The sequence below is a fragment of the Apodemus sylvaticus genome, chromosome 2, assembly GCF_947179515.1.
Source record: "Apodemus sylvaticus chromosome 2, mApoSyl1.1, whole genome shotgun sequence".
NCBI classification, from domain to species: domain Eukaryota; kingdom Metazoa; phylum Chordata; class Mammalia; order Rodentia; family Muridae; genus Apodemus; species Apodemus sylvaticus.
The window spans coordinates 165953470-165979807 of NC_067473.1; the positions used below are offsets into that span (position 1 = coordinate 165953470).

Here is a 26338-nt window from a genome sequence, read left to right on the forward strand (position 1 = left end):
CCATTGGTTTATCATTAACTCTGCAGTGACAGACAGCTTAAGGATTACATTTTAGCGGTAAAAATATTAATACTGCATCTATGGATCTATGATCAGTTTTTACTTACCTCTTTCCCCCCCATAAAATGTAAAATTAGAAATGCAGTTGTTTATGTGGAAAGTGAAACATTTGAGTGCACATCCAACAGAAGACAAGCACATGGGATTCAGGAAAGATATGTAGTTCCTGCCAGAGCTTTGGGAATAATGTAGGAGATCTAGCCATAGCTTTTTTCCCAGGCTCTGATAACAACATCTGTGTTGTTATTAAAGGCATCACACACCCTTGCAGGTAGCACATCCTGCCTATGGCTACATTTCATGAAACTTCCATGGATGCTCCATTGAGTAGGTAGTGCTACAGAGGCAGACCAGTAGAGACAAGATGTCTTTTTCTTTCTTTTAGTTAAGGTTTTAAGAGTGACTGAAGGGTTCTATTCAGCAAGAGTTAATCTGAAAACTTGAAAGCTGCCTCCTGCAAACCCTGGTATTTCAAGCCTTTCCCTCAAGCAAAACACAAAGAGGAAGTCCTTGTCCTTGGGTATGAGCAGAGTCTCCTCTACCTCACTGATTATCCCGAGTTTCAACCCAGGGCATCCAGGAGGGTTGAATCAAGCATACATTTTGAGTTTTCTGACTTTCAAAATACCTGAAAGAAGTTTCTAGATCTTGCTTTGCCCTCATGAGTTGCTGGTTCCCTTTAGCTACAGAGTTGTTATTCCTCCCTACCTACACAAACACCATGTGACTAAGTACGTGCACACTGTTGACTTTACAAATCCTTTTGAGTTCCACTGCCAGGACAATGTGCCATACTGATGCATGAAGTTATTCACTCAACAGATAAGAAACCCATACGAGGGTGTGTCCAAAACAGATACAGAGAGAGAGAGAGAGAGAGAGAGAGAGAGAGAGAGAGAGAGAGAGAGAGAGAGACATCTGCCCCTCTACCTGGCATATCCTTTTTGTATGAAAATCAGAATTCCTGCTAAGTATAGTTCTATGGTCCTGTGAAACAAGGGCCTAACCCAAGTAAAGTTCTTATCTTGGTGCCATGTCAGATTTCATTTTCTTTCTAAGATTTAATAATGATATAGGCTCAAGAAGGTGAACATTCAACTTACAAAGTCAGGAGGAGATCAACCAGCTTAATAGCAGATGTGAATGCAGATGTGGTTGCTCATGTTCCAAAGTGATTGGCTTTGGCAAGCAAAGCAGAGGAGCTGCACTCCACAACAGAGTGATCTCACTGTTAGTACAGAAATAATCATAATCTTCTAGGGAAGTGCTAATACCAGCCTGTAATGTCTTATTTCCTAACATGAAATCGTTTTTTACAGCTTAAGCTAGTCTTGAAGTCTTTATATAGCACAGATACTGATTTTTGTCTTTTCTCTATGTGCTGTTCCTTTCTTCTAAATGGTAGATCAAAGGTTGCTTCATTTTCTCATGTTTTTCAAATTCGTTATCTTATTTGCCATATAGGGAAGAAAACCTTACTTGGACTCATGGTTTCAGCCCATGACCATTGGCCTGGCTATCTGAATCCTTCTTATCATAGTGCATTATGGCCGCAGAAGCCATGCTGTGGAGATAGATGGCTTTTCCCATTCTGGCAGCCAAGCACAAGATCTCCCTTTCCAGGATACACCCCCATCACCTTTCTACCAGTAGGTCTCCCTCTCAGGGTACTGCTGTGTTCCATCAGTGCCACAGGTGAGGTGAATAAAAAAGTCTTTACATCTGGTTATAAATTCTTAACAGGATAGAAACATTTGTGCATGGTTTTGATGGATAGAAGTGAGTCTATCCAGACCTTTTATTTAAATCCATTAAATATAATATCTATATATTGTTTCATAATAGAGAGGCTTGGTTCCTTCCTTAAGACATAGGTTTGTCAGACTACCTTACAGGATGAGACCAGGCTCAGACAAAGATGGGTGAGTGATAGGTTAGACCACACCTAACCTCAGGTCAGGACCAAGAAGGTGCATGTGGGAGTGGGGAATGGTTACTGGATCTCATTGGACACATTGAATATATCTTCCTTTTCTGATTTTCCTTACTAATTTTGTGCCTTCAGTTGATTTATCAACAACATCATTATTCATTTGTAGGGAAATAAGCCACCTATCATCTATCATCTATTTTGACATGTGTGAATGAACCTAATTAATTTGCAAGGCAGTTCTGTGGACCCAAACTTTCTTCACAGTTTGGAAGGCTGTGAGGGAGCCCCTATAGGTGGTCATGGTAGGGAGGGAAGTGAACCTTGAAAAGATGCAAATAAAAACTCAGTTCAGATTGACTTTATCAACTTGGATCAAACCTCAGGAGTCTGATGACAAGTGGTTTATTGCCAGCATATTTAAACAGTATAATTTGGTAAAATGTTTCCTGGTACAATACAATTCCTGGTGCATAAGAAAGTATGATTACATTGAAACTTAACTCTGGGTACATGCCATTTCTTCCAAGAAGATGTGTTCGAGAGATAGGCTACCTATATTAGCTTAAGGGCCTACTGAGGATCTGGCCTGGTCTCAGTCATACAGATAATGTAGAGATATTTTGGCCTATTGGTCATCTCTGGTACTGGTTATGGGATCTTGGGGAAGCCTCTGGATATATAGATTACTGTATATTACTAGCCACCTCTGATTCTGATTGTGGGCACTTGATATGACATTGCCCAACAGATCAACAGGCTGTTAATCACTTTCAACTCGTAGCTTTGTCAATGAAAGAATAGGTTTTACCTCTATTCATTTGAGAGGACAGTTACACTCCCCCCTTGCTGTTTTCTATTAAATATTTGCTTTATTTGCATTTCAAATGGTATCCTCCTTCTGCATTACCCTCAGAAAATCCCCCATCCCATCCCTCTTCCCCTGCTCATCCCTGCCCCAATTTCCCGACTTGCATTCTTCTATTCTGGGGAATCGAGCCTTCACTTAACATTCCTAAGGTCTGGAGAACTGTAGGCACAAGAACTTTCATGGTGTGCTCTCAACAAGGCTAGAATTTTAAAATAACTATGGTCATTTTCTGCATAGACATTAGGTGGCAGGCTAGATCCATTTAAGGACTCCTTGTATCTGTAGCTGTCACAGGATAACCAATTTTGTACATTTTCCCAAAAATGACATGACTTTATTTTTCTTTTTGGCTGGAAAATAGTCCTGTGTGTGTGTGTGTCTGTATATATATATATTTTTTTTCATTTATCCATCCATAGATACATAGGCTGATAACTGAGGAATGAATAGTTCCATAGCACATTAAAAACAAAAACAAAAACAAAGCAGAATCCCAACAACTCTAGTGTATTAATATATCAAAGCATAAAATGTATCAGACTTTAATATAAGACTGACAACTTAAGCGTTAAGGGAATTAAACACCTTTTAAGAGAAAGTATATGTGGCAATAGTCCATGGAAAAAAAATTACCCATGAAAATGCAACTGAGAAAGGACTTCAAGAAAAAACATAGACAATAGTCTTCTGTAGGATCCTAACAGTGTAGGAAATCCCAGCTAGAATTGACAAAGGAAATCAAAAGTTTCTGCACAGCTGAGGGAAAAAAATGACCCAAATGAGAAGACAGCTTAGAGAGTGAAAGACTTTGCTAACTATTCATCCAATGACAAATATGCACATACAAGTTGCTGGAAAGAATCTTGCCTGACTAGATTAGATTTTTCAGAAGATGAAATGTTGCAGATTCAGCCTTGGTGTCTTCAAAACTTGAGTAGTAGTTTCTGCACACCCATGCCATGATGGAACTATTCATTCCTCAGTTATCAGTCTATGTATCTATGATGGATAAATGAAAAAAAATATATACATATACAGACACACACACACACACATACACACACACACACACACACACACACACACACAGGACTATTTTTCAGCCAAAAAGGAAAATAAAGTCATATCATTTTTGGGAAAATGTACAAAATTGGTGAGTGCTATTATAAACAAAATAACAGACACAGAATGAAAAGCAAAAATAGGAAGGAGGAAATGTTTAAGAGGGTCTTAGAAAGGGCACAAGCCCCTTATGTCCCCTTCCCTGGACCTTTTTCTTGTTAGCTGGGTCAAAATTTCTAGAGACTACACTGCCTAAAAATATCACACATATAACTGCTAAGATGACTAGTTAAGTATGCCCAGGTAGAATATGTTGCAACATTTTGTTTGTGTCTGTATGATCTATGTAAATTTATTTATTTATTTATTTAATCCATCCATTCATGTTTTTGTTCTTTAAAAAATTTCCTTTCTTGCATGTACACCTATCTAGTGTGCTTTTAAGTCACCAGTGATTTCATTTATACTTCAAAGAGTTGAAATGTTTTCTTTCTTTCCTCTAAATAGTGTAATCCCCAAATCTCTTTCCACATCCGATAACCCTAAGGGACCTTTCTCTCTGATGCAATTTAAATTATATATACCCTTTCTCCTGATCAACAACCAGGCCAAGTTTGTGTCACTTTGACTCATCTTGAAATTCTTTATTGCAGTCTTAAGTCCAGAATCCAGACATCCCAGTTGCACATAAGTAGTAGAGGCCCCAAGACTGTGAGTCAGGCTCTTCAAACTGAACAGCAAGGAGGACTGAGCCATTTCCCAGGCCACTGAACAAACGGGACTTCTTAGGGATATGAAAAGAGAGTCAGGACAAGAGTAGTTGGATGATGTAAGACTTTCCACCAGACTGTGGTGCAGGGGGGATCATGGCCAGAGTCTTTCTTACTCTCCCATCCTACAGCATACTGCCCATTGGTGGCAGTGTTGGGGTCGCAGTTCCTCAGATTCCTTTCCACTCTGTTTGTTGTCTCTCTGGGCTTCTCATTAGTAGAAGGTTTAGTGATTCTGAAAATCTGTCCTGGGGAGAGTAACAGTAAAGTTTGTTTTCCCTCTTTTTAGTCACTTAACTTGATGCAAAACATGAGACAGAACTGCATAAAGTGTTTCTGTATACATAGAGAGAAATTCACTAGGAAGAACTAAAAGGACAACTTATTCAAGATGATAGAAATAGGAGAAAGAAATGGAGTTCAATTCTGAAGCAAAAAAATCAGAAACAAAAGAAAGAGATAACATGTGCTAATGGGAAAATCCCAGAAGGTGTTATGGAAGAGGTTAGCCAATGGCTTAGATGTTTATTGTCCCAGCCTGTGCTTTCTGAAGCTGAGCTGGGCAGAGAACTTTATTTTTTCTTGATTTCTTATTGACTGTATTGGTATTCTAAAGGAATGTCTTTACCAGAGTCTTTGACAGACATTCCTAGGGCATAAGTCTGGGAATAGGCTAAAGATTTATATCTCAAAATATATAACTACAGTCTTCAAAGGTACAAACTTTGAAAAACATGCATGTTGGCCAGTTATATTCTGGAAGAAAACTGTCTAAAATTTAGTTAAGTTCAAAGGAAGGTCAAGGGTGACTAAACCCACCCATATGCACACACACACACACACACACACACACACACACACACACACGCACACGCAAAGGCATGCACACACATCATTCTCATGTGATTCTGACTGTTGAGTTTAAGCTGTGGTTCCAGAGAGTCACATATGACAACATTTTATAGGAATGGAATATTTGATTGCATCAATGTTTGCTTGTTGTTTTCAAGATCCATGACTTGCTGTGCCTTGGAATAAATGCATGGCATCACTTGAGTAAGGCGTGAATGAATGCACAGTCTCCTGAGTAGTAAGCACTGGATGGATACATGATCTCACTTGAGTTCTAAGCCCTGTTCTCACCCATATTGTGGGTAATAAAGGGAAATGTACAGCTTTAGTGAGGACTTTGCTATGGGGCTGTGAAGTGTGATCAAGCAGCTTCCTCCCGTGCTCCCAGTTCTGTCTTACATATTCTGTTCCTGACTCTGCTGATTAGCACATATTAAAGTTTTAGCATCTGTTCCTGGAATTTCCTCCTTGCTTCAGGTATGTCTGACCATTTCTGGTTGAGAGTTTGGAACATATAACTAATGCAATTTGTTCTTGGGGCAATAAATCCCCCTCAAGGCATGTTTTTAGTTTATTATATATTTTATATGTGTGGGTGTTATGTCTGCATATATGCATGTGCACCCTGTGTGTGCCTGGTGCCTCAAGCAACAGCAAGAGAGCACGGGATAGAGGGTACTGGGGGTTACAGAGGATTGCGAGCCACCATGTGAATTCTGGGATGTTCTCTGGAAAACCAGCTAGTGTTCTTAACTACTGAGCTATCTCTCCAGCCCTGCTTAAGACATTTTAATTGAAAATAAACACTAACCAGAGTACTCAAGAAAGCAAAGTCTCATCTTATTTGATTCTTATTCCCAATTTACAGAAATCAATGGCAGACCAAAGTAAGGATATCACAAACCCCATCTTAGTATGGTAACTTTCAGATATAAAAATTTTTCACAGTGAAGCTTCTCTGGCACCTGAGTCCCAAATAAATGACTATATTCTGATCACTGTGCCCAACTCTGCCATGGAGAGTCAAAGTTAGGAAATAGCATACAATTAAATTTTCTTCCCACTTTTGAGTTTTAGATATTTGGTATTTATCTTGGTTTTTTTGTTTGTTCACTAACAAATCATACTCCTTGAATAACAATGCAGATTTAAAATTTTTTCACAAGCTATTTTTTATCTTTTAAAATATGTTTTAATTCCTTCAGATTTGTTTCTTTTGTTTTTGTTTCAATTTTTGTTTGCTATTTTTTAGTTCTGAGAAAGAGTTTCACTATGTAGCCCTGTCTGGTCCAGAACCTGGCATATAGATTAGGTGCTGCTTTAAACTCAGGAATCTGCCTGCTTCTGCATCTTGGATCTTTGACTTCCTTCCTGCCTTCCTGCCTTCCTGCCTTCTTTCCTCCTTCCTTACCTTCTTCTGTGCATATGTGCTGTCTGTGTGTCTGTGTGTGTCTCTGTGTGTGTTAATAGAGATAAACTTAGCACCTCATACATGCTAAGCAAGTACTGTACTAATAAACTATGCAACCAGCCTAGTCACATTTATTTAAGAACTAATTTGGCAAGGCATAGTGACCCATGCCTGGAAACCTACCTCTTTGGGACTAAAAGCAGGAGTAGTAGAGTTTCAAGGCCTGTCAGTTGTGTAGTAAGAATTTGTCTAAAAAAATGTAGCATGCATAAAGTGCTGAATTTGAACCTAAGTTCCAATTATTACCTTAAGTTTTAAATTCTTAATTCTTTAAGTGTTTAATTCTTAATTTACCTCTAAGTTTTTGGTAATATGTTTTCATATAGTTTTGGCTTCAAAGTTGAAAACATGAATTCATAAAAGCATATGGGTTTATTTAGTCCTTGATACAAAAACTTTTAGAATTATCACTTTACTGAATTTTACTAAAATACACCTCCCCAGATTATAATATGCTGAAAGTTACATTATTTCCCTCACAGGTTTTTGTCTTTATAAAGATGAATGAAGCACCCCAAACCCATTCTACCCTAAATGTGAATTCCCAGCAGAAGAACAAAACAAAGAACAATATTAGGAGTTCACTTCATTCAAATGAATTGTCATCAATTGAGCAGAGGCAAAAATACCAGAAACATCTTAAGAAGCACAAAAACACAGCAGAAGACATCACTGGTGAAGGTATGATATTGTATTCAGTAAGCACAGGGAAATTGTTGAAATTTCAGGTTAAAGTTAAGGTTTGCTAAATACTAGGGATATATAAAATGGGGCAGAAAGGTTTTTTCCTTCCCTCCCTCCTTTCCTTCCTTCTTTCCTTCCTTCCTTCCTTCTTTCTTCTTCTTTCCTTCCTTTCTCTTTTCCTTATGAATATGGTTAGAAACACACAAGTTAAAATGAAGTGTAAGTTTACTCTAGATTATAAGAAAGAACAAATAGTACCACAATAATTCAGAGTCATCTAGATAGTTTACATTGTTTGCTTTTAAAATGAAAGCTGCTTTAGCCTTGAATGGAAAAATAAACTTTTGAGAAGTGAAAAAGGATTGAACTGAATTCTCTGGCTACAGGATTATAGAAATTAAAGCATGAAAAAATTCACTGAATATAGCTGTCTAGGGCACTGGGTTTTTGAATCTTGTTCTGGGGCATTAAGAATTTTGTTGGGCTGATGGGTTTCTGACCAAGGTATTGTGTGCCAGAGACACTTTGAAACTTTACTCTCATCATATCCTGAAACAAACAAAAGATGAATGTATTTTCTTCAGACTTGGAACTAAAAACAAGTTGGATATAAGCAAAGGTAAAATTAAATCTTTGTGAAGGTTTGATACAGTTAATGTAGTTATATGTTATGGCTTATTTCTGGAATGTTCTTCTGATTATCACAGGCCTGCCTTAAACATCTGGAAGATTAGATAGAGAAAGGGAGATTAGATAGAGAATGGGAGATTAGAAATTGCCAGAGGCCAATTAATAGATTGCTAAATTAGGAAGGAAGCAAAGAAGAAAGGAAGAAAGAAACAAAGAAGGAGAGAAAATCCAAGCTTGAGTGGCGAAGTGCTAAGAACCAGAGTGCAACCTTCATCTTCATTCTTACCTATTTTTTTTTTAAGACAGGAGCATTCGCAGTGAGGAACATTGCTAAAGCGGAGAAAGTTAAAGTACGAATTAAGTTTTCCGTAGTAGTTAGTGCTAGTAGTCTAAAAACTCACCCCCAAGTGAAAAGACAGCAAAATCTCATTCCATAGAGTGTTTACTTATAGTATGTGGATCTTCACTTCTTTCTCCTAAGAAGAGAATATGTCCAGTCAGTGGTGAGTATTTGGAAGAGAATATGAGCATCAAGGCCAAAGGAAAGAAAAGCCAAATAGATGAGAAATGCAGACCAAGAGGAAGAGGACCGCTGTGTGCACTGAGCATCCAGGTGGAGCTTGAGACTGTTATGCATGTGACTCAGTCCGAGGCTGTTCGCCAGCAGAGAGGTGGTGGAATCCAGTCAAGTGTGGCCAACCCTCATTCTCAGCTCCATTACTAACTCCCATCCTTGAATGATGCACTGTAAACCTTGATACATACTTGCTGGGTCAAAGAAAACGGTCAGGAAATATGGAAGGGAAAAGGACTGATCAAAAGATGTTCATTTGGTTTCCTAATTCAGAATGCAATTACCCGTAGAGAAGAATTTGGAGCTAAACCAATCTTTCCCTATTTATGGTTCGAATTGTATTCTTGTTTAGCTCCCCCCAACACACACCCTCTTCACCCTGAAGAGGGCAGTAGAGAGTAGGGTTTGAAGCCAAATATAGGAATGAAAGTCTCAGTTCTATTAAATGATTATTTTAACAACAAAAAAAGGCTTTTTATTTCAGTTCCTGTATTACACAAATTAAGAATTACTCACTGATGTTTTTGGCTTATCTTTATCCAGTGGTATTTGTATATCCTATATTGACTATTGAACTCTGTTTTAAATTAAATATATTAAACTAGTTCCATGGAATATTCTAGAAAAATTAGTTTGCCATGAGATGCCCAATAAGTAAATATATTTCTGTTGTTTAGGCGCTTTTAAAACTGATGTGCAATTGTTTGCTTTAAACCTTGGGTGCAATATTTAACAGGCAGGCTATGAGAATGGAAAGTCAGTCATTGGAATGCTCTGCTGACAATGCAACCCTTGGAACAACCTTGTCCATCCTTTCACGTTGGGCCCACTGCCCAATGCCTTGGTCCCACTCTTGGGTTTATCTTTCTCAGGGAATTACTCACCTTCTCGGTGGAGGCTCATCTCGAGTGTGCTTGGGGCCCTGTGCCTTCTCCTAATGGCTGGAACCATAATGATGACCGTCTTCACCACAAACTGTAAGTGACTCTTGTCTTCCTCTTGGGCAGGTTTGCAGAAACTTATCAAGTTCATCCCTGGCTCTGGGTGCAGTTGAAGTGCTTGTCTACTATGTGTGAGACATTGGCTTGGATCTCTGGTCCAACAACAACAAATAAACAACTTCATTTTTAGCATTGTCCCTAAAATTACTTCTTCATTATTCTTGAACAGAAGTTTTTTTTTTTTAAATTCTGTTGATGTGTCAATATAAAAGAACTAATTGTGATCTTGATTATTTTTGTAGTATCTTCTGAAAGATCATCTTCTATTATTCAGCCAGAAAGTAAGTGTTGATTTCTAGCCTTGGTGCAAACATTCAGGAAAACATGTTTATTGCTTATATAACCTCCATGAGTAGCAGACAGTCTTCATAGACAAGACACTGCAGAATAACTAAGAAAGGAAGGACATGGCCTCAGACATTTAACAACTTACATTAATATGGAACAAAGGTTTTTGGATAACTGTAACACAATACAGAAGTACTGTTTGTGTTATTACATACCCGCTGCATACAGCACAAACATTCTTGTGAAATTCTATGGTTTTCTACGGGATAGGATTAACATGAAAACAAATTTTGGAAGGGTAATTTCTCCAACAACAACAAAAACAAAATGAACCTAGTTATTATATAAAGGGGCGTTTCCACTCTGACTTAGCAGATCTAATGGCTCAGCAGTGAGACTGGATCAGTCTCAGCAGAAACACGTTCTACGAAATAGAAATGCTCTAAAACTTCAGATAAAAATGAAAACATAAGTATGTGTTTCCAGTTTATAGTTTTATTATAATGACTTTAATTGTCTTTATAGAAAATTGTTACAGTGTTGCAAGTGGGCAAGTTCTCTGTTTTGAACAAGTGAAAAACTCATTTAGGGTCTGTGAGTCTATTCATTGGAGTTATAGATTCTTCTTCTCTAGGATTCCATCATCCCTGTCCAGAGAACTGGGTCTGGTTCAGGTGTAGCTGTTATTACTTCTCCAAGGAAGAGGTTATTTGGAGAGAGAGTCAGCGTGCCTGCTTGTCTCTCAACTCTAGTCTCATAAGGATGAACAAAGAGGAGATGGTAAGTTATCTGTGTGTTAAGAGGCATGAGATCTCCAAAGAGATTAGTTTAAATGCAGTGCTGCCTACACTTGTTTAAATTCAGCACTAGATCCATGGTTGAGGACAAAACTGTTTTATCTTTTGTTGTACTCTTTATGTCAAGTAGACCTAGATTTTATGTGAAAAAGATAGAAATAGTGAAATGATATTTGGAATTATATTTCACACACACAAAAATTGAACCTGGGCCTGGTGGCACAGGTGTGTAATCCAATTTCCTTGGGAACCCAATGCTAGAGTATCACAAGTTCAAGGCTTGTCTAGATTACAGTTGAAGGCAAACTTGGGCAACTTAATAAAAGCCTTCTTTCTTTCTTAAAAAAAAAATCAGGAAAATAGGGTGTTGAATGTAGCTCAAGGATAAAACATTTGTCGTACATGTAGGGCCCAAAGTTCAGTCCTCAGTACCACCAATAATTAATTATATAAATATGTAAACATGCGGTGTTATGAATTCCGAAAGATACATTTGTTTTCAGTAATAGATCAGGTAGAGAGAAAAGCAAAACGAAACAAGACAATATGGCACTGCACAGCCCAACATTGTCTAGAAGAAGAAGTGACAGTGAAGAGAATTTTAACTCCAGCAATGATGACAGAATAAAGTTAAAGTGTGCTTCCAGAATACAGAGTCTCATCATTAGATACCACAGTAAAGTGAGTCTCCAAGAAAGCTGCGGAAACTCTCCTCTCAAACTTAACACTATCTTTTGCTCTCTGCTTATTTTCCAAATTTCCCACTAGAACAGGAAATTTGTACTTTTCATAGCTTGGGCATGTCTTGCAACACGGCATCATGTGTGTGAGACTGCAGACTTCAGAGACATAGAATCAATATATACAGAAGGAGTCAACAGCTTCAAAGTCACCTCCATAGAGCTGATGAGAAGATAATGGTGGGAGCCACAATTATCTTTGTTTTCTCACTTTCAGAATTTTTTCTCTTTGAAGACTTTCTTTTGGGTTGGAGTCTACTATAACGAAACTTGCAGACAATGGCTGTGGGGAGACCACTCGGTTCTACCCTCTGGGATGTAAGTCACGAGGCAGCAGGTGTTTAGAAAGCAGTCCCCAGGCAGATGAACATTATCCTCACACCGTTGCCTTGACACCCTCTTTCCAGATTTGGATCTACCAACTATCAGTTCCAACAGTCTCTTTCTCCTTCCCCCTCCCCACCCCACCACAGGAAGGAGCTTTCCCTAGCTACCTACTCAGGAAATGATGGCTTTAGCTAACAACTCCTTTTATTTGGCTGAGGATAAGTTAGCACACCTTTATTTAGCATCAATTCCTTTAATTCTAGGCTTCAGGAGCAACCTCTTTAGTTCAGTGTTCTATCCCCTGGCCTGTGAAATCAATGAGTGCATTATAAAAGATCTAACGCTGACTGCAATATGTCATTAATATCCTCCTGGCCTTTAATATTGCACTTACCATGAGACCAAATATCTGTGGTATGTAAATGCATATTTAGGTGAGTTAGTCACAGTTTGTTTTGCTCTATTCTTTTTCTTTTTACTTTTTTTTACTGTGGTGTCATGGAGGGCGTTGACTTTGTCAACATCATGCTTCTCGACTGAGTTACACCTCTCAGACCTACCCACAGTCTTCTTTCTTTATTTACTTTTGAATTTGTCTTTCTCTACCCTGACAACCAATTGACATCCTTTGCCCTTAGACTCTTTGCTAGTTGAAATATTAATTGAAATTTACAATTACACACTGATTTGATAACTTTGTGGTTTACTATTGTATTACTGATAATAATTACGGGTTATGGAAATTCAACAGATTGGATTATTTTTATTCGATATATTTTTTATTTACATTTCAAATGATTTCCCCTTTCCTAGCCCCCCCACTCCCAGAAAGTCCCGTAAGCCCCCTTCTCACCCCCTGTCCTCCCACCCACCTCTTCCCACTTCCCCGTTCTGGTTTTGCTGAATACTGCTTCACTGAGTCTTTCCAGAACAAGGGGCCACTCCTCCTTTCTTCTTGTACCTCATTTGATGTATGGATTATGTTTTGGGTATTCCAGGTTTCTAGGTTAATATCTACTTATTAGTGAGTGTATACCATGATTCACCTTTTGAGTCTGGGTTACCTCACTTAGTATGATGTTCTCTAGCTCCATCCATTTGCCTAAGAATTTCATGAATTCATTGTTTCTAATGGCTGAATAGTACTCCATTGTGTAGATGTACCACATTTTTTGCATCCACTCTTCTGTTGAGGGATACCTGGGTTCTTTCCAGCAACAGATTGGATTTTTAACATTTATATGTAGGGCAACAGTTCTCTATTCTCTTAGGCATTTAAATGCTATATAATTTCGTGATAACAATGGAATTTCTTTCATTTTAGGTTTTCTAATCTTGAAGCCAATATGAAAAACTTCTGTGTATCTTATAAATCAAAAGAAGTTTATATGGGAGAAAACTGTGGAAACAAACTGAAGTATATTTGCAAGAAATAGCATATTTAATTCTATGAGTTCATAAAAGATATGAAAATTAAACATTTTTATTTTTCCTGGGGTGCTTATTTTATGAAGAAAGTGTAGCAAATGTTTGCCTTTTCTTAAATAAAACTGTATTCAAATATATTCCAGTGTTATTCCTTGTTGATGTTTATGCTAACAGATTTATTGCATGTGTTTTAGAAGATACTGTAATAAATGATTTCTGAATGAAATAATGAAGTAAAGCTGATGAGGTCAGGTTAAAATGTAGCATATACTTCCCTGTATAGTGCCTGCTTCCTTAATGTGATATTTTGAGAAATATTATTGATAGTGTTGCAACATGCACAGTCAGGCGAACAGGGATTTCAAGGGCCTTGGTTTTCCTCAGATCCTCCATACTTTATTCTCTGTGTCTTGAATGACCCTGGCAGTTCTACCTCTAGGTCAGTATCTCTAAAGCATGATGTTCTCATGTCTTGCAACTGAAAGAATCTGAACCTTAAGACAGCTTTTATCCCAAGAATTTTGAATAAATAACTTCACATTTATATTTGTACAATGTACTTTACTAACTTTGAGTTCTCTTCCTTAAAGAGTTAGTGGAGAATATTGAGTGTAAAAGAACAATCACCAGCATATTTTAGATTGATTTTACTTTTGATTTTTGACTTGTTGCCAAAACTGTGCCTCAAATGGGCTATGTTCCTTGCAATCCTGGATTGGAATACCATTTCCACATTGAAAACACACTTGATCTGACCACACTGTATATGCATGTAGCATTCCAGTATACTCAAAATACAAAAAGTTATTGTCAAACAGTAATGATGAGATACTTTAAAGTGTTAAAAACTAAACAAAAAAATTCTACCTGCAAACGAAGTTCTTAATCTAAGATTGTGTCCTTGCTAAGTTATCACAGAGTCGCATAGCCATGTGGCTGACTGATAAACTCGATTACAATAGAGCTTGGAATTCTCCTGAATCTTTCTCCAGCTTTTGCCTGCTCGTTATCTCTGCCCGCAGGTGATTTCACCACTGAGTCCTCTAGGAGAAGACAGTGAAAGGATACGATGGAAAACAGTGACTGGTATTTACAGTTCACTCGATGTTTCATGTCCGTTTCGGTTATCTTTGTGGTTGACACTTTTTTTTAATCTTCCTTTTATAGTATACATATTGTTATGGGCTCAAACGTTTCCTGTGGCCACACATTGCTAGAATCTCATCAGTGTTGCAGTTACAGCGATAATGATCAACCATAGTCACCCTTACAAAAGCTCACTTAGGGCCCCTTCTTTCTTCCCTGCTGTGTCTTCTGCTACTTGGTCATGGCAACAGTAGCATTTTATTTTTAAGGCAGAGCATTCCTCCTGTCAACCACTGTCTGTTTCTCCACTAGAATACATTGTCATACCAAGGCTTGGACTGTTGTTTCAAGTGATGGTACTTCTGTGGTTGGAAGTATTCAGCAGAATACATGATATATGTCAGACCTATCTGTTATATTCATGGAGTGAACTGAGTTATTGACTTAAGCTAGACCCAAACAGTGGCTGGACTTCTATCACAATCCAGAAAAGTCTTTTAAGAGAATACCTCCAAGCCTGGAGCTTGGAGTTCAGTGGCTAAGAGTGCTGGCTGCGCTTCCAGAGGACTTGAGCCCTCTGAAGCAGACACAGAGGGCTTGAAGCCCTGCAGAGGACTTGAGTCTGGCAGCTTACAACAGCTGTAATCCCAATACCAGGGGAATCCGATACCTACAGTCTTCACAAAGAATTACTTTCATGTATCATACTCCATATCTAGTTTAAAACATAATGAAATTAAATCCTTTTAAAGAGTCGGTTTTCAATCTCACTGTAGCCAGTGATTAATGGCCATTGTCTTGAACCAGGCATGCTAGCAGATACCTGTATTCTCAGCATTTAGGAGGTTGAGACAGGAGAATTACCTCCTGGATTTCATAGTGAGATATAGTGAGACCCTATCTAAATATAAAGAAACATGTAAATTGACATTCACTCCCCAAGTGAAATGTTAGTCTCCGAAGGCTGCATGCTGAGCTCTTTAGGTGGCCTACCTGATTCTTATTGATGGGCCTTTTGTTCTTAGTTAGAGAATCCTTGTAGTTGCCACATTCCATTTTCCTTCTGGTTAAGAAGTCAGATGATCTGCCAAAAGGCAGAAATAGACTCACTCCATGCAAGTGCTTGAGTTTTGCATGTCAAGAACTGACCAATGTGTCAACCTTGCTGTGATAATTTCAGAATGAGGACCCAAAGACGCGCCAAACTCACCACAGTTAAATTATTTTCTGCTACCCAAGAGATGAAGAGATGCAGCTCTTTCAGGAAGTTCTCGCCTTTGCTTAGATGGCCTCTGCGGTGGGCTAATTTAATAGAAGTGTACATTTGGGACTGAAATTACTAAGAAAATTGTATGTGCTTTTTTTCTTTGGCTTTATAAACATCCTTATACCCTAAATAACCAAGGAGAATGTGAATATTTTTGTCTAAGTTATCATTATGTTATGTTAATCTGGACACTTCCGTGAAGAAATCACTCTTGGGTAAAGTAGTCACCTAGACAGAGTTGGTGCTCAGAAGGAACTTCAACACTCACACTTGTATGACATCACTTCTCCTCCAGGGTGAGTAAGCTCTGATTAAACATGGTGTGAGCTGCTGCTTTTATTTTCTTAATTATCTATTTAGCTCTTCAGGAGAAGTGGGATTCTTGCTACTTTTAATTTATTGTGAACATAGAAAGGTGGTAGTTTATTGTGTAATGTCTCTGGTTAATATTTATGGCTAAATCTGCAAACAGTATTGAAACTGTAAAATGATATTATTGCATTTGTTAAAAAATAATACAGGAGCAAGCACTCAATCTATAACTGCAAAATTAATACACAGCATATCAGAAGGCAAGTCAAATTTGTATTGGATTAGAATGGCAAGTATTTCGACTCTGAAAATGCTTCCTTGCTTGGATGGCAGGTACTGAGTGGTCATTTCTAAAGGGCTTTAAAGTAGTACAGAGAAAGGACCTGAAAGAACAGTCTTAATAAATTCTTTGAAATGGTCTATGGTAGGGATGAATGACTTAATTAAAATCATATCAGAATCTTAAACTCCAGAAAGAATGCTCAGAGATAGGAAGAATTCCTTGTTGCTGGGTACCTTTGTATGTTTCTTTTTATATACAGATACCATTATGTATAATTTTTTTCTATCAGTAAAATAGTGGAATGCCAAAATACTTCATTAAGAGATACATACATTCATATACAAATGTATTATGTATATATGTACGTATGTATGTATGTATGTATGTATGTATGTATGTATGTATATATATATCCACATTCATGCACATGTGGATTGAAATGAGCCATATAAGTCGAACACTAAATTGGCATGAAGTGTGCTAAATTGAACTAAGTCTCCTCCATTGAACCAAACCATTCACACAAAAATTGATCAATATTAGTAAAATTTTATGTTTATCCTGACTTTCCATAATAAAACTATACCTCCGATTAACAGACTATTTAGCAATTATTATTTTTTATAATATAAACAAATACATTATATGATCATGATTACAAAAATGTGTACATTATGTGTGGTTTTACACATATATGCACACATCGGCATCTCCTTGAGATGATTGTAACTACCTGTTCATTCTGTTCTGAGTGATTCAGAAGCCCCTGGGCTCAAAGCAGGACTCACATCCATGACATCCAAGCCGCCCAGAGTTTCTGATCTACTGACCACAGCAAGTGTCTCCTTAGCCCACTCAGGCGTAAAGCAGAGGAAGGAGTTCATGGATGACTTGTATGTAGAAAGCAGTAAGCTTGCATAGTCTTTGTTCCAGATATGTGTCTTTTAAAAACAGGAAAACTAAACTATAGTTTTAGAAATCAATAGATGATGCTAAAATACAGAAAGAAGAGGGAAGTGACTAGACAGATAACCTGAGAGTGAATTCCGAAAATGTTTTCTTGGTTTGTAGGCAAAATGAGGGAACATTTTTAGAAAAAAAGCATATGATTTGATAAATTTATGATTAATAAAAGTAGACGGTAACATATTTTGAAAGATACCTATGTTTCTGTAAGAATTAAATGGCGTTAGTCATCAATAAAACACATTTATTCAACTTTCCTATTCTTTCCTATTTCAATACACACATATATAAATATATTAGTCGAGACTGTGTTTTCCACATACCAGGATAACAGGTATAAGCCATCACACCTGGTAAGAAATAACACTCCATCTACTGAAAACGAACATAGCCTAATGAAAAAATGTAATATGTAAGGGGTTTAGCAAGCAAAACCTAGAGTTTATGAGGCTTTTCATTAGCATGATTGCAAGAAACTTTATGACAGGCCAGAATTTTATTTTTCAGGAAGCCTCCATAATGGAGTGTGCTTTGCAGCCTGGTACCCAATGAGAAGGCACAGTCTTTACAAGAACTGAAATAAAAATAAGTATCTCCTTTGGAATTATTCTTACCAAGCTATTCTACAGTCTAAGTACACATGTCTAGGTATAGAAAATACTCCAAAACTCACATCTTCAGTGGGCATTAAATTCCCTTTCTCCGATCTTCCTCAAGTTTCAAAGATGTAGTTATCAAAGTCACCACTTGTTTTGAACAAATTCTCTTTGCTCAAAGGGCAGTAGACATAAGAGCTGGGGAAGCAGAGGGATGAGACAAACACTGGAAGAATGCATTATTGTCTGAAGCAGATACAGTGAAGCTCAATATCCCACTGAGTATCCTGTGAGTTATAAGATGCTCAACACCTTATATTCTCTGGTCTTAATGCCAGTGTTGCTGAACTGCATCAAATCCTGATTTATGTTCATAAGGGCCAGCCTGGTGATAACTAGTCAGCACTGTGTACTCCCATGTGTCAGAACATCAAGGTTTCCAGCACTTTTAAGAGGAAATATATATATATTATACATAGAGGGGTCCAGACAGTATTTGTCTAGAGTTTATCACATATTCAAGAGAGATGATTGGGGAAGATGAGATCTGTGTTGAGTGGAGATGAGTAGGAGGGATGGCAAAGTGTGAAAACAATTCAGTTACCTGTGTACAAAATGGGAGCAAAATCAAGGAGAGTTGGTAGTTTAGAAAGAATTAAAAGGAAAGTTAAAAGCATGCGCTGGGGAGAGAGAGATGGGAAGAGAGAAGGTGGAGAGTGGGAGAGAGATTGGGGAGGAAAGAAAAGTGAGAAAACACAACAGTCCTGAATACTGCTATCATTCTTTCTGGCTCTGGCTGGCTGTGATTGGACTTAATGATCAGGGATCAGAAACACAGAACAAGACATGGATATTCCAACCAGTTTGTTTTAAAGATGGGAAATGTCAACTCGGAAGGTGCAAGTACAAGGCTTGGTTTGAGATAAATTCCATGTATGCCTTGGTAAAAGACTTGAGCAACAAGCTTAATCAACTTTAGTGTCAAATAAGCACTAACAAATAAGCCACTAACAAATTTGGTATGAAGCCATCAAAAGCACATATTTTGGCAGATAATATGTGAATTAGAATTTTGTCCTTTAGATTTAGAAATTTACTTTGTTTTTTACACAAAGTAAATAAGTATTTGTTATTATTATAAAGGTGGTAATTCTGTGTGTGATTTTATGATACTAAGTGAATTTACCATAGTTTTTACACCTTGCCCCTATTTTCTAAACTGCTTTCAGGGACAACTTTGATGTGTGCACATTGAAAACAATCTCCCTCCAACCTTATTTTGCTGTAGTGTTTTGTAACAAAATTAAAAGAGAGAATTTCCTGTGTGCAGTGGTTCCTGGGTTTTGTTCGAAGCTTGTGGTCTTTCTTCTGTTCATTCCTACTGTGCATCCGTATACCACCAGCAGATGATTCAGTAGCATCACCACAACACACAATGTTTCTTCCTCTTTTAATGCTGTCTCCTTCTTAGCTTCCTGCTCAGCTCTGTGATCCACACCGTTCTTTAAAAAGCACAAACACATCTCTGCACCCTCCTTGGTACATCACTTCTCATGGCAGGTACGTGTGCCCCTGTCAGCAGATGGTATAGCAATGATAAAATAATAACCAGGAAGGATGTCTGGCGGACTAACTAACTTCAAGGCAGGTTTTTTTTTTTTTTTTTTTTTTTTTTTTTTTTTTTTTTTTTTTTTTTTAAATAAAACAGAAAGTAGGTAATCAGCAGTAGATATTTTTAGACTTTCCATACTTTCATGCTTTTTGTGTTCATTGTTTTCTCAATTCTGTGTTTTGTAAAATCATGTAAAATCACATGATTTTACAAAGTGAATCCTTTTGTGAACTTTTCCTGAGTTAGGAAGTGGTGTCTATTGGGCATCATGTTAAATTCAGAATAAAACAGAAATGAAGTTGATTAACTTACACCGTATTCCTAACATGGGAATAAAGATAGCCAAATATTAAGGATACTTGCAACTTTATAACTTTTCTTTCTGTGTCGTGGTCTTGCAAAATCACTCAGGCTCATTGACGCTGTGTGCTGTTGTTAGCAGTAGAACTATTCTCGACAGTATTGTGTTACTAATACAGATTCTTCTCATATTGAATATATCTTAGCCAATAGCAAGTGATTTTGAATATGATGTAACATAATGTTGAGAAAACAGAAATTCAAAGGTTGGCTTTGTGTCATAATTCAAAATGCTGTGAATTGAATCCAGATCCTCAATTTATACTTGGTATGAAATCTCCTGCCAAATCAGGTCTAGAAGGTTCCTCTTTATTTTCCTGCAGACCTTAACAAGCCACTCTTCAAAACATGGTCTGCATTCAGAGGGAACATTTTCCATGATGGTACTCTCCTGATAAGGATGGTATATGATAAATAACAGATTCTAGGTCTTGACAATATACTGTTTGATTTAGAGTGGGTACTTACTAACTTTATACCTTAAGAAAACAGCATTGTGATCAACCTTTTTTTCAATCATCTCTCTAAGACAGAATTTTTTTATTTATGACATTCTCAAGAGAAAAAAAATGATTAAGCAAGCCCACCAAGCATCACGACTGCTTGTCGATCTATTTTAGCCATAGAGATAAGTTTCACTGCTGATTTAAAGAGTCAGTGGTAAATGACTGTAATGAGGCAGAAAATGTGTATGAATAACCCCATCAAAGAACAAGGTACACCACTTCAAAAGATTGCTAATGGGTGGTGTTCTAAAGGAACAGCTTCTGGAGAGGTGTCTGCTCCACTACAGGAAGAAGTCTTTGGGTTCATTCTTACTGGTTTCTGTTCTTAAGAACATCAGCTTCAATGTCTGCACCTCATACATTAATCATTAATCTATGTGTCTGGTATTTTTCTATAGTTTCTATGATCACTCGGTGGAGGCTGCTGTCCGTGATCTTTGGAATAAAATGTCTTTTCTTGATGGTTACTTTGGGAGTTTTGGTGATAAATTGTAAGTGTCTCTAAGCAAGTCTATAGAGAAATATCAACAGTTTGATGAAATAATTCAATAATAATCATTTAATTTTTCTAATGTGTAATATTTTATTTCATAAATACATGTCAAACTAAGCAACTCTATAATAATTTCTTATAGCATTTATTATAAAGAACATTCAATCAATACCTCCAACATCCACTGTAGAATTCCAGGAAGGTAGGTTCCAATTTTCTTTCATAAACTTCATGATTCAGAGAGGATAAAACAGAGTAGCTCATTCTTCATGTACAGTAGCATGGTTTCATTGAGTAGAATAGTCTCATTTTTTGTTATGTAGTAAAATCACATTTAATGTAAGCCAGCTTAAGAAATACTTTATGTAAACAGTACATAGAACAGAGGTTCACTATTTCCTCTGAGTTTTAGAAGTTTTGATCTGTGTTTATCTGGGCCTGCCATTCTTGCACCTAAGTTGAGACATTGTGTCATGGTGGAAGCATGTGTGGTGCAGAGCCACTCATGTCATAGCTAGAAACAGAAAAAGAAAAAGGAGAAAATGAAGAAGAGAGTTTCCACTCTCCATGCAAGAGCCTCCCTCAGTACCCTGGAAAGAACCACTGCATTCTACATTTAAAAGTCGGTGTTACTGCCTCCTCACAAGTTGTATGCAAATTTTCTTACATATGGGTCTTTGAGGAAAATTTCAGGTTCAGTCTAGCATAAAATTGTCATACTTTTCATCAAGAAAAGACATTAGTCTGAAGTAGTACATACATGTTTCCTAATGAGTGTTCATGACTAGTTAAGTGACAATACCCATTACAGACAAATATTATTTTGCATTTGCTAACAAACTATGCTTTTATATTCTTTCTTTTATTTGGCTTCTCTGATTTAGAATACAGTGTAGACATTCTGTAAGAATAGACTCTACTTGTAAAGAATAGGCCCAAACTCTATTCTGTTATTCCTTTTCAAATGCTCCTCAAGTTTATAGATTTCTCATCATCCAGTTAATTTTTATCTTATCTCAACTTTAGTGCCATTTAAGTGATAAAGATTTGAGTGCCTCTCATGTGTCATGACGTTTATTATTAAGGAAGAGAGGTGCTAAGGGTATACTATCACCCCTAAACTGTCAACCAGACTTATAGTTAATTGGGTTACATATACTCATTTTTTAAAAAAGAATATTTTTTAAAGTACTCTTCCCTTTTTCTGGCTTGGGGAATTGGTGGAATGCCTCCCCGTGAGTCTCCTTCCTCTAGTTACTTTTGCATTCACTACCATCCTCAGCTGTGGGTACATTCTCAAAGTTGTTCTTCTGACTCTGGTCCTGTTGGGTTCTCTGCTATAGGCCGGATTTCTTTTATCTTCTCATCTAGTTATCACAAAACATAACAAAGGATTGAGAATGATGTCATTCTGAATCTATTTTTAGAATACCTTCTCCACAAGGCAAAGTGCTTATATGAATAGTACTGAAATGTGATGTGTATTACACATTCTGAAGGAGTGTTTGTAGAAAAAGAAATGAATACCAAAGGAAAGCTTTGAATGTCAAAGAAATTGAAACTATAAGGATGTGTTTTGTCTTTTAGTTTCTGAATGCTGTGCTTGCCTGGAAAAGTGGATTGGATATCAATGCAACTGTTACTTTATTTCCAAAGAAGAAATGTCTTGGAAAGGAAGCAGAGATTTCTGTGCTTCTCAGAATTCCAGTCTTCTTCAGCCTCAAACTAAAAATGAATTGGCAAGTACTTCATTGTTTCTTACATTCTTTCTTACTTACAAACATATGATACCTGACTAAACTGACCACTCTCATGTCTTTATTACCAGGTAGACAATGATAGTTCTCTCTGAGTTCATGGCCCTCAGTTTGATGTACCTTGAAATATACACTAGAAAGCATATAAAAAAGTCTTCAAAGATTTTTATTATAGGGGTTAATATTTTAATGGATTTGGAGCTAATGTGCAAATCCCCCAACTTTTCCAGAATTAGTAGGCTAGTATTTTAACAGTACCAAAGGGACCAAAAGAGGAACTTTCAGTTATTATTTATTGGAGCAGAATACACTACCTTGTGCATACGTTATATGGCAGTTTGCCATCTTTCTGAAATATAATGTATGATATGATATAAAATCTAGAGTCTCATATTGTGTCAAAGTTTATGTTTATGCTCTTTTCCCTAGATTAAGTCAGCTCATAAAGGTATATATACATATGCATATACGTGCATATATAATAGATTTTCTTTTATACAGTATAGTATGATAACAGCTTTGCTTCCTCTAACCATATTGTCATTCACTAAAATAATGCAAACCACACTTAAGAGCAGCCCCCATTATGCCCAGAAGTAGTTGACCAGTAATGCATGATATGATCATAAAATTACTCAAATCATTATCATTGTTATTTTGTGTGTCATAAGGGATTGAATCTAGGAACTGAGGCATGCCAGGTAGACACCCCACTATTTTTTTTTAATTTACTATGTGCTATGAGACAGAGGCAGATATCCCTGGATTTTTTTAAAACTCCTTTTATAACCTCCAAAATGAACTGCTTCAGTCTCCTAGGTGCCAGGGACCACAGGCTTGTACCACCAGGCTCATCTCGGAAATAACTTAGCTCCTATGAAAAACTTCTCAAGTTGTCCATGCCCTGCTCAGGTTGAAGAGGTTACAAGATGCTGGCACTGGGGTCATATTTGATCTGTGATCCCACAAAGGAACTGTAACAGAGAACAAATGTCTCATCTTCTTTATGATAATTTTCATCTTTCAAGAAGCAAGATTTTGTAGTGTTTTTCCACACGAATGAATAGCTTAGTATCTGAGAAATTTAAGGTGTGTGATAATGCCTCCAAAATCAGAAAGTTGGAATGATTCCAACCCAAGCCCCCACATTCTGAATCTTATTCTGAATGCCTTTTAAATATGTTGATCTCAGAGCATATTCAAATTTGATTAACTTCTTCCTTCTGCCTCTAAGTAGAGTTTTATGAGCTCCAGTCAAACCTTTTTCTGGATTGGAGTGCGTTATAGTGAAGAAAGAAATGCCTGGCTATGGGAGGATGGCACAGTTCCCTCAAAAGATGAGTAAGTTTTTGGTAATTGAGGATTTTAGGAGTATGTTTTCTGAATTTAAATTAGCTATGGTGATTGAAGACTTACAGCCAGGGTCTCAGAAATCCAAGTATCTTGTGTGGAGATGAGAATATATAAACTCTCTAGGGAACGTCAGGACAGCAGTTACTGCTTTACTTACAACATTCAAGTTTATACTCAAGTGATATGAACATCGAGTGCTGAATAGCATTGAGAATTTTAATCTTTCAAACCACACTTAAGGGCAGCCCCCATTATGCCCAGCAGTAGTTGACCAGTAAACAAGTGGTATTTTTGGAGGGTGTTTTGTTTTGTTTTTAATGCTTTGTCAGGGCACTTTTTTCTTTAATCTTTACCATATTATGTTTTCCAACTTTGTTTTTATGGATTTTCTGTGCCTGCTAATGTGTATGTTTCTGCATGCGCATGTGTTTCTTGGGCTTTTTCTTTGTTACTTTTTGTTATTTTGTTATTTTGTTTGTTTGTTTGTTTTACCCAGCCCATACTTCTTAACCAAATAGAAGACCAGCATATCATCAAAACCATTTCTGGCCAGGCATGGTGGTACATAACTTTAATTCCAGTACTACAAAGGCAAGAGGCAGGCATATTTCTTTGAGTTTGAGTCTGGCCTGGTCTAGGTAGTGAGTTTCAGGTCAGCCAAGACCGGGTACTGAGACTTTATCTCAAAAAAAAAAAATTAACAATTCAACCATTTCTGATATAGGAGAAAAGTCCACAAATAAACTCATAACAAAACCACATCTAGAATCACATTCTGTGGTCTTAGCACTAGGGGCCAGGGAGGGAGTAATTGAATTTCATGTAGCATTGTACTTCAGAACTGTGAAAATTGGCGCAGAAAGACAACCAAACAATACCAAACAAAATCCCAAGCAACTTAGTAAATTTCTCCCTCAAGTGGTTTCCTACATTCTGAGTTAATAAAAATAACCTTTATCATCCTTACTGTTTTACACATGTTAACATTTTCTTCTTCATTACAGATTTCCAGAGTTCTCAAATATCATCAGGCAAGAACACTGCATTGTTTATAGTCCAAGCAAAGCAGTTACTGCCGAACCCTGTAAAAATAAAAACCGTTATATCTGTAAGCAACTTCCTATTTAAATGCTTCTTAAGGCAAAGGGTATAGACAAGAAAGGTCCAGGGTTACTGAAAACAGCAGCTCTCAGAGTCGCTACCTTTCCATCTCGTGTCTGTAAAAAGTTTCTGTTTGCTAGCATATAATGTTCATACATTTGAACCCAAGTAATTTATGCTTGATGACTTTTTTCACATTTGTGCATAAAATTAGGATGAAGCAATATAGAGAGGTTTTATAAATATTTTGATTGTTGAAATATAATTTTATTCACCTATTCCTGTAAAGTTTTCTTGGAAACATTAAATAAAATTTATTCCACACCAAGTCGTATGTGGTTTCAGTGTGTGTACCTGGAGATAAGTTGAAGGGACATGATCACTTGACAACAGTAATTCTAGTCGACCATGAGCCACAGGGGCGGGTCTTTTTATCTACTAGTATCTTCTTTATTTTCCCTTCAGTATTTCAGGGATTTCATTTTAGAAATCTTACATACCTTGGGCAGCTAGTTTTTTTTAAACTATTGTGAATAGATTTGATTTCCTGCTTTCCTTTTCCATACACTCTTTATGACTATTTAGAAAAGTTACTGATTATTTTGTTGATTTTGTGTCCTGTCATATGCTGAAAGTGTTTCTCCCATTCAAGAATTTTTTTCATGCTATCTTTAGGATATGCTATCTTTTAAGTATGGAAATATATCATCTACAGAAGAATGTTGTTTGATTTATTCCTTTTCTAGGTGTATATCTTTAATTTATTTTCCCTGAATGATTTTTTTATGATTTCAAGTACTATACTAAATTGTAGAGATCCTTGTTCCATTCCTGATTCTAAATGAAACAATGTCAGTTTATCCCCATTTATTGTCATTCTGGCCATAGACTTGTCATGCATTAGGACACGCAGTATACTGAAGTATGCTCCTAATATGTCTTATTTATCTAGGGGTTGTACTATGATGGGAAGTTGATTTTTGACAAAGGACTTTTCTGCATCTGTGCAATTGAGACTAGCACAAAAAACCTCTAAAATGTAACCCTGCTTGATTTCAGTATATGTTTGCTATGAAAGGTGAACATTTAATAAATTATGCACTGTGACCAACTTGCAAGATCCTCACCAGTGCAGCACTGAGTAATTGCTTTCTGTATTAT

The 26338-nt window shown here is 37.0% G+C and overlaps 2 protein-coding genes and 1 long non-coding RNA gene across 4 annotated transcripts; 2 read left to right on the forward strand and 1 right to left on the reverse strand.

Annotated features, from left to right (window-relative positions):
• Nucleotides 1-4483: 4483 nt before the first annotated feature.
• LOC127679294 (uncharacterized) lies at nucleotides 4484-9884 on the reverse strand. The gene is made up of 3 exons (XR_007976729.1): nucleotides 9789-9884; nucleotides 8732-8806; nucleotides 4484-4941 (listed from the first exon to the last, which is right to left on the reverse strand). It is a non-coding gene; the product is annotated as an uncharacterized LOC127679294 (long non-coding RNA).
• On the forward strand, nucleotides 5862-13622 carry LOC127679293 (killer cell lectin-like receptor subfamily E member 1). The gene is made up of 7 exons (XM_052175014.1): nucleotides 5862-6022; nucleotides 7499-7697; nucleotides 9777-9881; nucleotides 10148-10186; nucleotides 10828-10973; nucleotides 11948-12048; nucleotides 13382-13622. The coding sequence occupies exons 2-7, from the start codon at nucleotides 7517-7519 to the stop codon at nucleotides 13491-13493; spliced, it is 684 nt and encodes a 227-aa protein (XP_052030974.1). The 5' UTR covers nucleotides 5862-6022; nucleotides 7499-7516; the 3' UTR covers nucleotides 13494-13622.
• A 2030-nt stretch (nucleotides 13623-15652) lies between these two features.
• LOC127679295 (natural killer cells antigen CD94-like) lies at nucleotides 15653-25495 on the forward strand. 2 transcript variants are annotated; one of them, XM_052175016.1, is made up of 7 exons: nucleotides 15659-16134; nucleotides 19467-19555; nucleotides 20872-20964; nucleotides 21109-21168; nucleotides 22554-22705; nucleotides 23961-24064; nucleotides 25081-25495. In XM_052175016.1, exons 2-7 carry the CDS (start codon nucleotides 19549-19551, stop codon nucleotides 25202-25204), a joined length of 540 nt encoding a protein of 179 aa, XP_052030976.1. In that variant the 5' UTR covers nucleotides 15659-16134; nucleotides 19467-19548; the 3' UTR covers nucleotides 25205-25495. The 2 variants fall into 2 exon arrangements, with proteins under 2 accessions (XP_052030975.1, XP_052030976.1); XM_052175015.1 differs by lacking the exon at nucleotides 19467-19555 and having other exon boundaries at nucleotides 15653-16134.
• Nucleotides 25496-26338: the final 843 nt, after the last annotated feature.